General features: G+C 42.4%; 1 protein-coding gene across 1 annotated transcript; it reads left to right on the forward strand.

The window, feature by feature from the left end:
- Positions 1 to 7,152: 7,152 nt before the first annotated feature.
- LOC122935398 (trace amine-associated receptor 3-like) lies at positions 7,153 to 8,070 on the forward strand. The gene has a single exon (XM_044291171.1). It carries the CDS (start codon positions 7,153 to 7,155, stop codon positions 8,068 to 8,070), a length of 918 nt encoding a protein of 305 aa, XP_044147106.1.
- The last annotated feature ends 6,944 nt before the right edge of the window (positions 8,071 to 15,014 follow it).

The raw sequence follows: 15,014 nt of genomic DNA on the forward strand, positions 1-15,014 counted from the left end.
GTTTGCAACGCCACAGCGAACCGACCCAACAGGTGATCCTGCTGATCAAGTCTGGCAACCAGCGTAGGTAGCGAGGATGGCCCTGTACCGTCAGAATTCATGGCTTGGTCCTAATGTCATGGAACCATGAACCAGACGTACAACAAGAGATAAGTGGAAATAAGAAGGCTTTATTGAAAATCAAGCTGTAAGGCAAAAGTCCAAACGGATGGCTAAACCGAAGCAGGGTCTTGCGAAGCCAGAGGTCAGGAACCAGAAGGGTAGTCAGACGAAGCCTGGATCAGGAACCAGCAGGGTAGTCAGACGAAGCCTGGATCAGGAACCAGCAGGGTAGTCAGACGAAGCCTGGATCAGGAACCAGCAGGGTAGTCAGACGAAGCCAGGATCAGGAACCAGAAGCAGCAGCAGTCTTAGAAGCATGTGAACACAGGAGGACCAAGCAAGGAACTGAAGCCACAGACCTCCTATATATATGAGCTAGGCATCCAGCTCCTCCCAGTGGGAAGGAGAAGCCGCAGGGTGGGAGGCTACAAGAAACCCAGAAACCAAGATGGCCGCCAGCACATGTCAAACGAAGGAGAACAGCAAGAAGGTAAGACCATGACATATCTTGCCTGTATTTGGTGCACAGAGACATCATTCAGTAGTTTGAAACTGTATAACTTGTATATTTTCAGTGTAACTGGCATAAAACTGTATCTTCCAAACTACTGAACGGATGTGGGTGAATTTTGGATATGTGGTTCACCCAGATCCCACGGTTCCGAGGATATATTGGTTATGGGGTTATTGCATGTTTTGGGGTTCCTGTGATATGTTTTATAAAACTGTATTTCTCTGCCTTTGATAATTATATTCGTCATTGTGTTCAATGGTCATCATCGGCAGAGGGGAGGATTTTGTGTGGGTGTGTTTCTATTGTCCCATTGTGTGTTTAAATGGTGATGTCTGTCTTGTTGTCTCCACATGTGTATTGGCGATCTCCCTTTTGTCCTGAGAGATAATTGGATTGTCTTCGGTCGTCTCCGGGACAGAGAGGAGGAAACTATGATGCATTGTGGGGATATGTTGTATCTGTCCTGTGTCGCAGTCTCCCTTCTGGTCCTCTAGGGGGCGGGAACGATTGGTTGCTGTATTTACATTGTGTGTGTTGTGAATTACTGATTGGTTGGATTTCAAAACCCTGTGAGCAGTACTATGTTTGTTTTTTATCAATAAAAGAGGCTGTACTTGAAGTACAGTCAGAGCACTGCTTGACCCTCAAGACGGAGCCTTGTCTCGTTATTGGGGGGATTCCCTGTATGCTGTTAGAGACTGATTGCCAGGAGTGTAAGCTGATTGGATCCTTTTCCTGTTCGTCTGCTGGCAGCTATTTGCGAGGTTCCAGCTTGGAGTGCTATTTTGTATCCAGTTCGGGAGTTTGGTGTTCTGCAGTAGCTGTGCCTGCATCTCGGAAAGGGGCATATTGCCTGAACGGATCTTAACCCCTTGTCTGCTGAAACGGTCCGTTACAGTATGTATTTTTTAAATAAGGCTGGCTGTTCATATACAGAAAAAAAATACAAACCGGATTCCCAAAAAGTTGGGACACTATACAAATCGTGAATAAAAACTGAATGCAATGATGTGGAGGTGCCAACTTCTAATATTTTATTCTGAATAGAACATAAATCACGGAACAAAAGTTTAAACTGAGAAAATGTACCATTTTAAGGGAAAAATATGTTGAATCAGAATTTCATGGTGTCAACAAATCCCCCAAAAGTTGGGACAAGGCCATTTTCACCACTGTGTGGCATCTCCCCTTCTTCTTACAACACTCAACAGACGTCTGGGGACCGAGGAGACCAGTTTCTCAAGTTTAGAAATAGGAATGCTCTGCCATTCTTGTCTAATACAGGCCTCTAACTGTTCAATCTTCTTGGGCCTTCTTTGTTGCACCTTCCTCTTTATGATGCGCCAAATGTTCTCTATAGGTAAAAGATCTGGACTGCAGACTGGCCATTTCAGTACCCGGATCCTTCTCCTATGCAGCCATTATGTTGTGATTGATCCAGAATGTGGTCTGGCATTATCTTGTTGAAAAATGCAGGGTCTTCCCTGAAAGAGATGACGTCTGGATGGGAGCATATGTTGTTCTAGAACCTGAATATATTTTTCTGCATTGATGGTTCCTTTCCAGACATGCAAGCTGCCCATGCCACATGCACTCATGCAACCCCATACCATCAGAGATGCAGGCTTCTGAACTGAGCGTTGATAACAACTTGGGTTGGCCTTGTCCTCTTTGGTCCGGATGACATGGCGTCCCAGATTTCCAAAAAGAACTTCAAATCGTGACTCGTCTGACCATAGAACAGTCTTCCATTTTGCCACACTCCATTTTAAATGATCCCTGGCCCAGTGAAAATACCTGAGCTTCTGGATCTTGCTTAGAAATGGCTTCTTCTTTGCACTGTAGAGTTTCAGCTGGCAACGGCGGATGGCATGGTGGATTGTGTTCACTGACAATGGTTTCTGGAAGTATTCCTGAGCCGATTCTGTGATTTCCTTTACAGTAGCATTCCTGTTTGTGGTGCAGTGTCGTTTAAGGGCCCGGAGATCACGGGCATCCAGTATGGTTTTACGGCCTTGACCCTTACGCACAGAGATTGTTCCAGATTCTCTGAATCTTCGGATGATGTTATGCACAGTTGATGATGATAGATGCAAAGTCTTTGCAATTTTTCGCTGGGTAACACCTTTCTGATATTGCTCCACTATCTTTCTGCGCAACATTGTGGGAATTGGTGATCCTCTACCCATCTTGGCTTCTGAGAGACACTGCCACTCTGAGAAGCTCTTTTTATACCCAATCATGTTGCCAATTGACCTAATTACTGTTAATTGGTCTTCCAGCTCTTCGTTATGCTCAAATTTACTTTTTCCAGCCTCTTATTGCTACTTGTCCCAACTTTTTTGGGATTTGTTGACACCGTGAAAATTTGAATCAACGTATTTTTCCTTTAAAATGATACATTTACTCGGATTAAACGTTTGATCTGTCATCTACGTTCTATTACAAATAAAATATTGACATTTGCCATCTCTTTGCCGGCATACATACATAATTCCTCTGGGTAGCCATCTTATATGCTTCTGGCCTATGTAAAAAAAATAGTGAACTCTCATCTTCCTGAAGCCTGGGTCACCTATGATATAGATGGACACTTTTATTACCACTACTCTGTGAGGCCGGCTATAAAAGGTCATAAAGGCTATACCAGGCCCAGCTCATCCTGTTCTTTAAGATAAAGATCAGCTCACTGTCAAGCCTGGCTGGAGCGTGACGTCATTAATTTCCAGGTCTGGTTTGAGGAGAGCTAATAGCCCTTAATTAGCTCTGGGCATAAAACCAGTCCACTTTCATATTTCATTTATGAATCAACTTATGCCCTTTCTGACACCAGACCCAGGCTCTACAGAGTATTGTGGTTAATTGGGTATCAAATATGACTAGAGGATGTGATTCTGTAGCCGACCTATGGGTGGTAGAAGAACTACAGGTCCCAGCATTACCGTGTGTGGTCTCATTCTGTAGGTAAATAAATAAGGATCGCAAATATGTATTCTGTATAAAAATATGCCGATGTATCAGGGAGATACGAGCTTAAGTATAATCCTCATTGTAGGAACTGAACTTTGATGGGGTCATAAAACACTTGGAGGCCAATCCCTAGGCTTCAGTCACTCTGCTGCCATTGGCTGACAGGAGTAAGTCTCCTGCCCATGGGAGAGTTCATAAAAATCTGTGCACAAGGACAGAAGAGAGAGACCCATGGAACATCACCAGACACTTAATTGGACATTGACGGCATATCCCTGTATCAGAAGAACTTTGAGGGTCTCCCCTGATACATACTGAAAAGGGGTTTGCAAGGATTCAAAAAGGACATATGAACGACCATCTGAAACCCTCCAGAGAAACTAAGTATTCTTTTATCTTTTTCCCTTTCATTTGAACTGTCGTGATTATTTAAATTGTTATTATTATTCTGTAGATTTATAGTCATTTTCATTAGACTTGTATGCTTTTTACCTCTTATTAAAGATTATAAAATCTAAATGGCCAAGTCTTCCATATTCTAAGCTTCTGAACAAAGTACCTTGCCTTTGAAGAGATGTTACCAGGTAGTTAGTTAAATTGCATTTAGGAATTGTAGCTGGGGGTGATTTACTGCGGTTGGTCAGTAAGTGATATCTGGTTTATCCACTGATCTGTGTGATAGTGAATGACCCGGATAGTCGGCTCGTGGACCGGGAACCCACGTGGTGGCAGTTACCGAAGTGTAGTGGGGGGGTGTTAGACGGATGGTAATACCCCTGTCACGTGAGGTCTCTGTGTGTGCGCAGACTCCGTCACAGACCACTACGTCACAGCTGTGGGATCCGGAGCGATCGGATCCATAGGTCGTGACAATCTCCACATCATTGCATTCAGTTTTTATTCACAATTTGTTTAGTGCCCCAACTTTTTTGGAATCCGGTTTGTAGGTTGGTGAAGGATTTTGGTGATTGCAGAATTTGTAGTTCATGAATGAATTTTCTGCTTGCGCTAGCAGCTGCCTAAGTTTGAAACACACACATAGAACTCTGAGTAACTATCTAATGCTTTCCTTAATAAAACTTTGACCTTTCTACCTATTGATTCAATCTGTCTAAAGCTAAAGTTGCCCCTAAACTGTCCCTACAACACTATAAGGTTGCTAGCATATGTCTGTAGTTGCTTTCTGCCAGACATATACAATCTGCTCTCAAATCATGTCCCTTGATTGGCTTGCAGCCTGTCTGTCGGCCTCTGAGCCAATAAGGGAAAGACCCCTCCCTCCCAGGGTCATGTGATTCTATATCTTCATCCTACCTGCTGTTTATACCATCAATGTTCATAGTTAAAGGTCACTGGTGCCAAAACTTCAAATTTGAATTATAGAATTCGCAAAGAATTCCGATTTCTGTAGAATCGATTTGCTCATCTCTAATTCAGTTCTTGGCAACTTTAGTGTCCGTAGTGCTTTTCCATCTATTGTGTGGGATAGCAAAATAGCTACAATTAAAAACCAACAAACTAGTGTATATTTGCCTTTTCAAACTCAGTTTTGTTCCCCGTTCATTGCATTTATATATTATTGTATATATAAATTCATATTTTTCAGTGCACATAGGATCTCTTGACCATCCCATGAGATAATGTTACAAAAATGCAAAACAATTTTCCTCAATAGATTTCTCTATATTCCCAAGTGACAATTCACACTGGAGCCTCTCTGATATAAGAGTGGTTTGGTTTGCGAAACTCTTCCAAACTCTGAAGAATAAGGCACAGTAAGTATTAAACAAAATGCTGATTATTACTAATGATTATTTCCTCAGTCATGACATGCCTGTATAACAGAAGTACTGTAGGTAGAATTCTAGTCACCAAAGAAAGTGCATAATTCACAATAAATGTATCTACGGCCTCATGTTTAATAATTAAGCGTGAATGTATGTGGTGTCTGTGTTCATTGACATATATAGTCCCTATTTCACAGGCATTTACGGAATGAAAAAGTACACACTGCAAACAAGCTTGAAAATCAGAGACCAAATATTCCATATACAATACGTGTACATATGTTGATTCTAAAGGGGAGTTACAAAACATTATAAAGGAAAGCCAAATATTCTAACTCAAGTAATTTTATCCATTTTACTGGAAAAATTGTACAATAAAGAAAATGCACCACACCCTGTAATTTTCCAGTTGTGCCAAATATTCTGAAAGATATAAAATTAGGGTTATTATGGGGCTATTATGGAATATTCACTGTATTGTATTTTGCTATTTCAGTGTTTATTTAGCCTTGTCTCAAGGATCATTGTCCTCAAGAATTAAATATCATGCCCCTTCTAGTAAGTGTAACAGGTTTTTTTTTGGGTTTGAATTTTCTGTATGTTTCATTATTATCGATTTCTTCTGATAAAATGATATTGATACTGGTGAAAGAAAGAGAAACGCCACTCCACAAAATTATCTATTTCATAAAATCAGTTACCAGTTCTAAATAAAGTATTCTTTGTGCCTTCTAAACTTGTATTGTAATAGGCAAGAAACTATGTATTGCAGTGCATGATTTCTGACATCTGCTCCAACCTGCTCTCTTCTGAGCTCCAGGGTCCTCTAAGAGTACAAATGCACATGGAGACACAAACAATAGCTTGGTTCTCCACGCCCCAAAGCAGATACAAGAGTTCTCGAAGCTCATTGAAAGACATTGCTGTTTTCATTGGTGCTATGTAAAAGTACATATAGTGCCACATATTCTGGCTTCATTCTTACATTTAGCTTGATTCATTTTGCGGCTATTGGAAATGTATATATTTTTTTAAAGCAAGCAAATAAAAGAGCAATAACAATATAGCATTAAAAAGGTTGTTTGCCATTTGAGATACTTGGACAGACCTCCTTCCTGTCCAGACATCAAAGGGAGGAATACTTACCTGGTCCTCACCACTGGGCCCCAGCTCCTTCACAGCCCAGCCACTGTTGTCTCGCTCAGGTCCACCGCTGTCAGCATCCACTTAAATGCTGTTGCTACAAATGACTGGCCGCAGCAGTGACCTGACCTCCTTGTGTACTGTGAACAATTGACATGGCGCAAGGTGGGCATCAAAGCGGATGTTGACAGACCTGCAGCGGTGCCGGGGCCCAGAGGAAAGGAAAGGAATCTGCCACCACCCCTACCCCCCCAAAAAAAGGTGAATAACCCCTTTAAATAATTGATGAATACTATTGCTCTGTAAATACATACTGTAAAGTTAAAGGTAACCTACAATTACTGTTTTATAATAATTAAGGCTATATGATGAATGGATCAGGATTCTATTTAATAAATGTGGTATTGTATAGTAAATTTAGTATTGCAGGTTACTATATTAATGTTAGGCTAATTCATTTAACATTTTCTATATATTTCCTGTAACATTTCAATTTTGTTGAATTTTTAATTTTAGAGCATCTTCAGTTTTATATACGACTACATGGATAAATCCATTATTAATTCCGAGTGTTTGCAATATGAAAATGTCTCATTTTTTTGTCCTAATGACAGGCCTTTTGCTGTACGTTTTGGGATGTACTTTTTTCTTGTTGTCTCAAGTACTATCACCATTCTTGGTAATTTAGGTATCATCATTTCCATCAGTCATTTTAAGGAACTTCATTCTCCAACTAATTTTCTCATTCTATCAATGGCTGCCACAGATTTCTCACTTGGCCTTTTAATAATGCCTTATAGTATGGTACGATCTGTGGAGAGATGCTGGCTTTTTGGAAAACTGTTTTGCAAAGTTCATTATAGTTTTGATTTAATGTTGAGTGTAATTTCTATTTTCCATCTCTGTTGTATTGCCATCGATAGGTTTTATGCCGTCTGTGATCCTCTCCGTTACCCTATTAAAATTACAATCTCTGTCATAAAGAAAATGATATTCATCTGCTGGTCTATACCAGCTGTATTTGCGTTCGGAGTTGTGATAACAAACTCTCATGTATCTGGAATTGCTGAATATGAGATGCTAGTGGAATGCTTTAATTTATGTCCAATTACTTTCAACAAATTGTGGTCATTGGTTATGTTTTTCTTTTGTTTTTTTGCCCCTGGTTCAGTTATGGTTTGCATTTATGTTAAGATATTTATAGTATCTCAAAGGCATGCAAAAATAGTGAAACGTACATCTGAAAACATGACAGAAATCTCAACTCAAATTTCCAAGCAGAAAGACCGAAAGGCTGCAAAAACTTTGGGTATTGTAATGGGGGTCTTTATCGCATGTTGGCTACCTGTCTTTATTACTATTTTAGTAGACCCATTTCTCAACTTTTCTACCCCTGAAGTGCTGTTTGATGCCCTCAACTGGCTTGGATATATTAATTCCACATGTAATCCATTAATATATGGATTCTTCTATCCATGGTTTCGAAAAGCATTAAGATATATTGTTTTTGGTAAAATATTTGAAACTGATTCTTGTTTAGCAAAATTATGTTAAGAGACTAAAAACAGAGCAAAAAACATAGCCTAAGTAAATTTTCTTAAAATAAAATTATATTGGTAATATAATGTTTATTTATATGTATTTTACCTCTTTATTTTAAAAACTATTCAGAATAGAAAAAAGATTCAGAAATATAGCTATTACTTTATCAAAAAACAAAGAAAAAAGATCATTATAAAGGGAACTTCTCAGTATTAAAGATGAGCAAATCAGTTTGTAATGAACCCGATTCACTTTGAACTTTTCAAAATTTCATAAGACAGACGAGCCCAAACTTTTCAGGTTCATTTCGATTGGATCCAGTTAAACGGCACATAACGCCATTTTACTGCACTGTCAATGGAAAAAAAGCACTAGAGAGGAAGAAGGGTATACACATGGCAGACAGAAAGCCTGGATGAACCAATTAGTTCTGCAGCAGGCAGGGAAGTGGGCTAGAAGAACAAGCAGAATGTAATTCTGTGTTGGGCTGTGAATTAGGGTGGATGAGTCTGACAGAAAAACGATCTTAGGAAGATGGGACTTAAAGAGAAAGGCTAGAATTACAAAAAAGAATTGTGTGTGTAGAATAGGGACAGGCAGGGAAAGCTATCAGCTATGGAGTGAGAAGTGAGGAGCTGAGGCTCAGTATGCCTCTTAACTAGTATTGATCAAGCACCAAAGTGCTCGGGTTCTCGGTCCAAACACCTCGGGATGCTCGGGTTCTCTACCGAGCACCGGAGCACAATGGAATTCAATGAGAGAACCCAAGCATTAAACCAGGCACCCCCTGTATTGAAGAGGGAAGGGTGTCTGGTTCATAGGAAAAGTTCAGAAATTGATGGAAACACAACTGAAATGGTTCGGGAACAGCATGTCTGGATGCATCGTGGACTCCCAGGTAGCTGCTGGGAACGATGTTGTCCGAGCAGTACGCCACTTTTACAGACTGACAATAATACGCACAAAACCGAAGATAAAATCAATTTTAGAGAAAAAATTGTTAGGAAACATTCTTTTCTGTACTGTATATTTACTTGTATATAAAGTGCAAGTGCTGCCAAAAATTTCAAGGAAGAGGCACTCCGATACAACCTGTATATCTCATAAAGGTGGGCCTCGTTCACATTGTGGTACAATTGTTCAGGTAGTGGAACTCCTACACTCATAATATCTATGCACTAAGGGAAAGGACTTCCATAAATTGCAAGGAACCAGCACTCCAATACACCCTTTATAACACATAAAGGATGGCATCATACATACCCTTGAAAAATTATGATTGATGGCCTGCTGATGACCCTCTAAAAAATAGAGGTGGGGGCCTGCTGCCAAGCTGACCATCTAAAAAATTTTGTGGGTGAGGGCCTGCTGCCGAGCTGACCATCTAAAAAATTTTGTGAGCGAGGGCCTGCTGCCAAGCTGACCATCTAAAAGATTTTGTGGGCGAGGGCCTGCTGCCGAGCTGACCATCTAAAAGATTTTGTGGGCGAGGACCTGCTGCCAAGTTGACCATCTTAAACATTAGGAGCAAGGGCAGCCTTAGAAGCATGTTGATATGAAGGAGGAGGAGGGGGACGAGTAAAGGAAGGATGAACCATATACCGTTTTTAGTGATGGAAGGGGTTCATGGGAATACAGTGTATTCAATACACCATAAAAGCCACATTTAGAGTGCCTTTATGTTCAGCCGCTTTCCTCTGGTGGAGTAGAGAAGTCCGGTGCAATCCAGGCCTTGTTTATTTTTTATAAGAGTCAACCGGTCAGCATTTTTAGTTGACAGGCGGATGCGCTTATCAGTTATTATGTCCCCAGCAGGTCTAAATACATGCTCTGAGTAAATGCTGGTGGTGGGGCAGGCTAGCACCTCCAAGGCGTAGAGCGCCAGTTCATGCCACGTGTCCAGCTTGGACACCTAATAGTTTTAAGGCACACAGGGATCACTGAGGACGCTGACACAGTCTGCTACGTACTCCTTCACCATCTTCCAAAATGTTTGCCTCCTTGTGACACTAGGACGCGCAGCAGGGTGAGGGTGCTGGAGAGTGTTGCCCTGCCTCTGGTGGAACTGCTGCGTGTTCCCCTCATCTACACTCCTCGGTTGGCCAAGGAACTATGTACTCTGCAGCCAGCGTTGTCAGTTGGAAATTTTGGGAGCATTTTTTCCATTATTTTGCTCATCCTCTCCACCACAGGATTAGAGATGAGAAGTTCTCTTTGTAGTGGGGGTCGAGAAGGGTGAACAACCAGTAATCGGTGTTGGCCAAAATGCGTACAACGCTAGGGTCATGGGAAAGGCAGTCCCAACAGACAAGAATTCGCTGTCCTTCCTCCTCTTCTACCCATCAATGCTGAACAGATGGAATAAAACTTCCATGGGTACTACCCTCTGTAGCGGAGGCAACCGTCTCCTGTTCCTCCTTTTCCTCGTCATCCAATTCGCGCTGAGAAGACAAACTGAGGGTGGTCTGGCTATCACCCTGTGTACTTTCTTCCCCCATTTCCACATCTTTCAAATACAAAATGTCTGCCTTAATTGTAAGCAGCGAGCGTTGGAGCAGACACAAAAGTAGGATGGTTATGCTGATAATAGCGTTATCGCCGCTCACCATCTGTGTTGATTCCTCAAAGTTGCATAAAACCTCACAGAGTTTAGACATCAATTCCCACTTGTCGCTTGTAAAGAGGGGCCTGGCCAACATGTGGAAAGTGGAGTCCCAGCGCGTGCTCACGTTGCACAATAGTCGGTGAGCTGGCAATTGCAAGCGATGCTGCAGCATTACCAGACCGGTGGAAGCTGACGATGACTTGCGGAAATGGGCACACACGCAGCGTACCTTCACCGGTAAATCAGTCAAATTGGGGTAGGTTTTGAGAAACCGCTGAACCACTAGGTTGAACACGTAGGCTAGGCATGGTATGTGTGTAAGCTTGCTGAGCTCCAAAGCCGCCACCAACTTACGGCCATTATCAGACACAAACATCCCTGGTTCTAGGTTGAGTGGCGAGAGCCACAGTTCAGTCTGGTCCCTTATCCCCTGCCATAGCTCTGCTGCGGTGTGCTGTTTGTCACCTAAGCAGATCAGTTTAAGAACGGCCTGTTGCTGCTTCCCACTGCAGTGCTACACTGCTTCCAGCTGCAGATTGGTGCTGCAAGATAAGGAGGAGGAGAAGGGGGGTTGTAGCCACTAACGTAGGTAGCAGCGGAAACCCTGATGAAAGTAGGGTCCGCAATCTTTGGCATCGGTAGCACCTGTACCATACCATGGTACGACTTGCTCCCGGCCTCCACAACCTTCACCCAGTGTGCCGTCAGGGAAATGTAGCGTCCCTGGCCAAAAGCACTTGTCCATGTGTCAGTCGTTAAGTTGACCTTCCCAATAACTGCATTGGTCAGGGCATGGGTGATGTTACGAGACACATGCTGGTGCAAGGCTAGGACTGCTCACCGTGAAAAATATTGGCGGCTGGGGACAGAGTACCGCATCAGGCTGCGGAAAGCCTCAATGTACACAAGCCTAAATGGCAACAATTTGGAAAGGGCCTGTGTCTTGGACAGGGGATTGGCCAGCACGTACCACAGGAGAGGAAGCACTGGTGTGACCTTCAGACACTGGTTGTGAACTCAGGTGTTCAGCCCACCTATTAGGGTGCTTTGATGCCAGGTGGTGGATCATGCTGGTGGTAGTGAGGTTGCTAGTGTTCACGCCCCTGTTCATTTTGGAACGGTACAGGTTGCAAATGACAATTCTTTTATTGGCTGAACTTTCCTCAAAAAAGCGCCAGACTGCAGAACACCTACACCTTGGCAAGGGAGATTGCCGCAAGGGGGTGCTCTGGGGTACAGTTGTGGGCCTGTTTGGTGTGGCCTACCTTCTCCCTTTTGCCACCCCACTGCTTCTTTCAGCCTGTTGGGGTGCTGCGGATCCCTCCCACTCTGTACTGCTGTCCTCGCTCGGCTTGCCACCTTCACTGATATTTTGGATGGGCAAATGTTATGCAGGAGATGTAGCGCAGGTAATGTCACTGCCACCAGCAGCAAAAAAATTAGACTGAATGTCACTGATATTTTAGATACGCAAACGATATGCAGGAATTGTAGCGCAGGTAATGTAACTGTCCTCAGTGGACACCGTCTACGGAAATAGTACACTGGATGTCACAGATAATTTTAGGCCGCGCACACGTTACACAGGAGATGCAGTGCCGATAATGTCGCTGTGACCAGCGGCAAAAAAATGACACTAAATGTCATTGATATTTCGAATGCGCTAAAGTTATACTGGAGATGTAGCGCAGGGACACCATCCACGGAAAAAGTATACTGGATGTCACAGACATTTTTAGGCTACACACACGTTAGACAGGAGATGTAGCACAGATAATGTCGCTATCCTGCAACGGCCAAACAATTGCAAGCTATTTAGCACAGGTTGTGCTGAAAATATATATTGCTGCCATTTTAAGGACTATAGTCCTTAAAATGACTTTTGGGTCTCTAACAAGTGTTAGCAATTTAGTGCAAGTTGCACTAAAATTATATATTGCTGCCACACACAATAGTCCTTAAAAGGACTTTTGGGTCTCTAACAAGTTTTAGCAATTTAGCGCAGGTTGCGCCAAAAATATATATTACTGCCACACACAACAATAGTCCTTAAAAGGACTTTTGGGTCTCTAACAAGTATAAAAACTAAAATATTCCTATTTCACTCTCTACACTATATCTCCCTTCTGCTCTCCAGCTCTCCCTGACTAAGACTGAGCCCAACACATGTCATCGGGTGCTATATAGCACCCGATGACACGTCCCGGGCAGCCAATCACTGTAATGCCAGCAGCCAACATGGCTACGGCATTACAGTGAATGGCATTACTTACCTGCAAGTTTATTGGTTGAATAGCAGCCAACAAATGTGAAAGAAGGAGACTCAAGCATTGCGCTTGAGCACACGTGGTATTCAGCTGAACAACGCGATGTGCCAAGCATCGCGATGCTTGAGTAAAATTAGTGTTCGGCTAAACATGCTCGCCCAGCACTACTCTTAACACAACTGCAGCTGCTCAACACCTCAAAAGCATAAGTGCAATACTATACAATGTGTTTTTCCATCGAAGTAGAATTTGAAATCTCAGTGAAAACACCTGAACTCCATGTGAAGCATTTGTGTGCATGAGTCCTAACTCTGTTTATTTTTATCTACAGACAATTTAAAAAAAATTGGGGTAGGTTGTTGATTTTATTTCAACCAACACAACCTCAGGGGGTAGCACACAACATTATCTGTGAGTGATAATGTAATTTTAGGCCTAAATCTGTATATTTAGCTCGGCTGCGTCTAGCTCTGCGCGAATGTCTTCCATCTAGTAGGTTTTTCACCATGCTGCCGGAAGACAAAAGCATTGCTCAGTGCAAGCTATACAAGAACAAAATAAGACGTGGGCAGGCAAACACAAACATGGGCACAACAGGTCTACTGAACTACATGAAGTGGCATCACTCTATCCTGTAGGCAAGCAAAGTCAGTAGAGATGTTGCAAACTTTCTACAAATGTTTGCGAACGTGCGAACCGGGCGAACCGCCATTGACTTCTATAAGCAGGCGAATTTTAAAACCCACAGGGACTCTTTCTGGCCACAATAGTGATGGAAAAGTTGTTTTAAGGGGACTAACACCTGGACTGTGGCATGCCGGAGGGGGATCCATGGCAAAACTCCCATGGAAAATTACATAGTTGACGCAGAGTTGGATTTTAATCCATAAAGGGCATAAATAACCTAACAATCAGAATTTTTTTTTTTAACAACAGTGGTTTAAAACATCCAGTGTGTGTATACGATCAGGTATGATGTTGTATCGATCAGGTAGTGTAAGGGTTATGCCCGCTTCACAGACATTGACAGACCAAACTCGCCTTTTAATGCACCGCAAACAACCGCAAACAGTCCATTTGCCCAACTGCAAACTTCCCATTTGCACAAGGTTGGATACCAAGCTAGCCATGTCCCGTTGATGTCATTGAAGGTTTCTTCCTCCACCCAGCCACGTACAACACCAAGGGTCCCGGAAAGGTGAATTGAATTGATTTTTTCGAATGGGGAGATGGTTAAAAAAACGCTGGCTCCCTCCCCTTTGTTTGAATCCACGGTCACTGCGTCTGTGCCATGCAATTTACTGTCCCACCCGATGAGTGCTATTTTCTATAGTTCTCTCTTCTCATCAGTTTAATCCCTGTTATGTCCCCAATCTGGGGTCCATTTATTAAATGCTGGCTCCCTCCCCTTTGTTTGAATCCACGCCACGGTCACTGCGTCTGCGCCGTGCAATTTACTGTCACACCCGATATGAGTGGTATTTTCTGTAGTACTATTCTCATCAGTTTAATCCCTGTTACGTCCCATATCCGGGTGGTATTGCCTTTTGTGAAAAAAATTTAAGCTGGGTACCTTCGACTGCCTTCACAGTGACAGACCAAACTCTGATACACCAAACTGAATTGATTTTAGGAACCGGGAGATGAAAAAAGCAGCTTGGTCGGTCCTCTTACGGAGCAATGTGCTGTGACACCCTATATGAGTGGTGTCTTAACTAGTACTATTCCTATCAGTTTAATCCCTGTTACGTCCCCTATCCGGGGACGTGTGTCGAATTGATTAACCATTGTCGAATTAACGAACCATTATGACATCCTGGAATAATTTAGTTCTGAGCTTTGTACTTGATTTGTATTGGAATTGTTGGGGATTTTTTACATTGTCTGCATTATTTCTAATAAACTATTAAGAGACTTTATTATGATTTTTTTATTTTATGCATTATAAACCCACCCATACAACTTTTAAAAAAAAGTACAAAAATTTAAGTTTTTTCTATGAAAAAACATCCAGCCGTCCCGATCGCTTTTGGTCTAATCATAATGAAGCAACGGCCTTATCATCTGGGGTGTGGCAACATTGC

This window comes from Bufo gargarizans, chromosome 4 (genome assembly GCF_014858855.1).
Source record: "Bufo gargarizans isolate SCDJY-AF-19 chromosome 4, ASM1485885v1, whole genome shotgun sequence".
In the NCBI taxonomy this organism is placed as follows: Eukaryota; Metazoa; Chordata; class Amphibia; order Anura; family Bufonidae; genus Bufo; species Bufo gargarizans.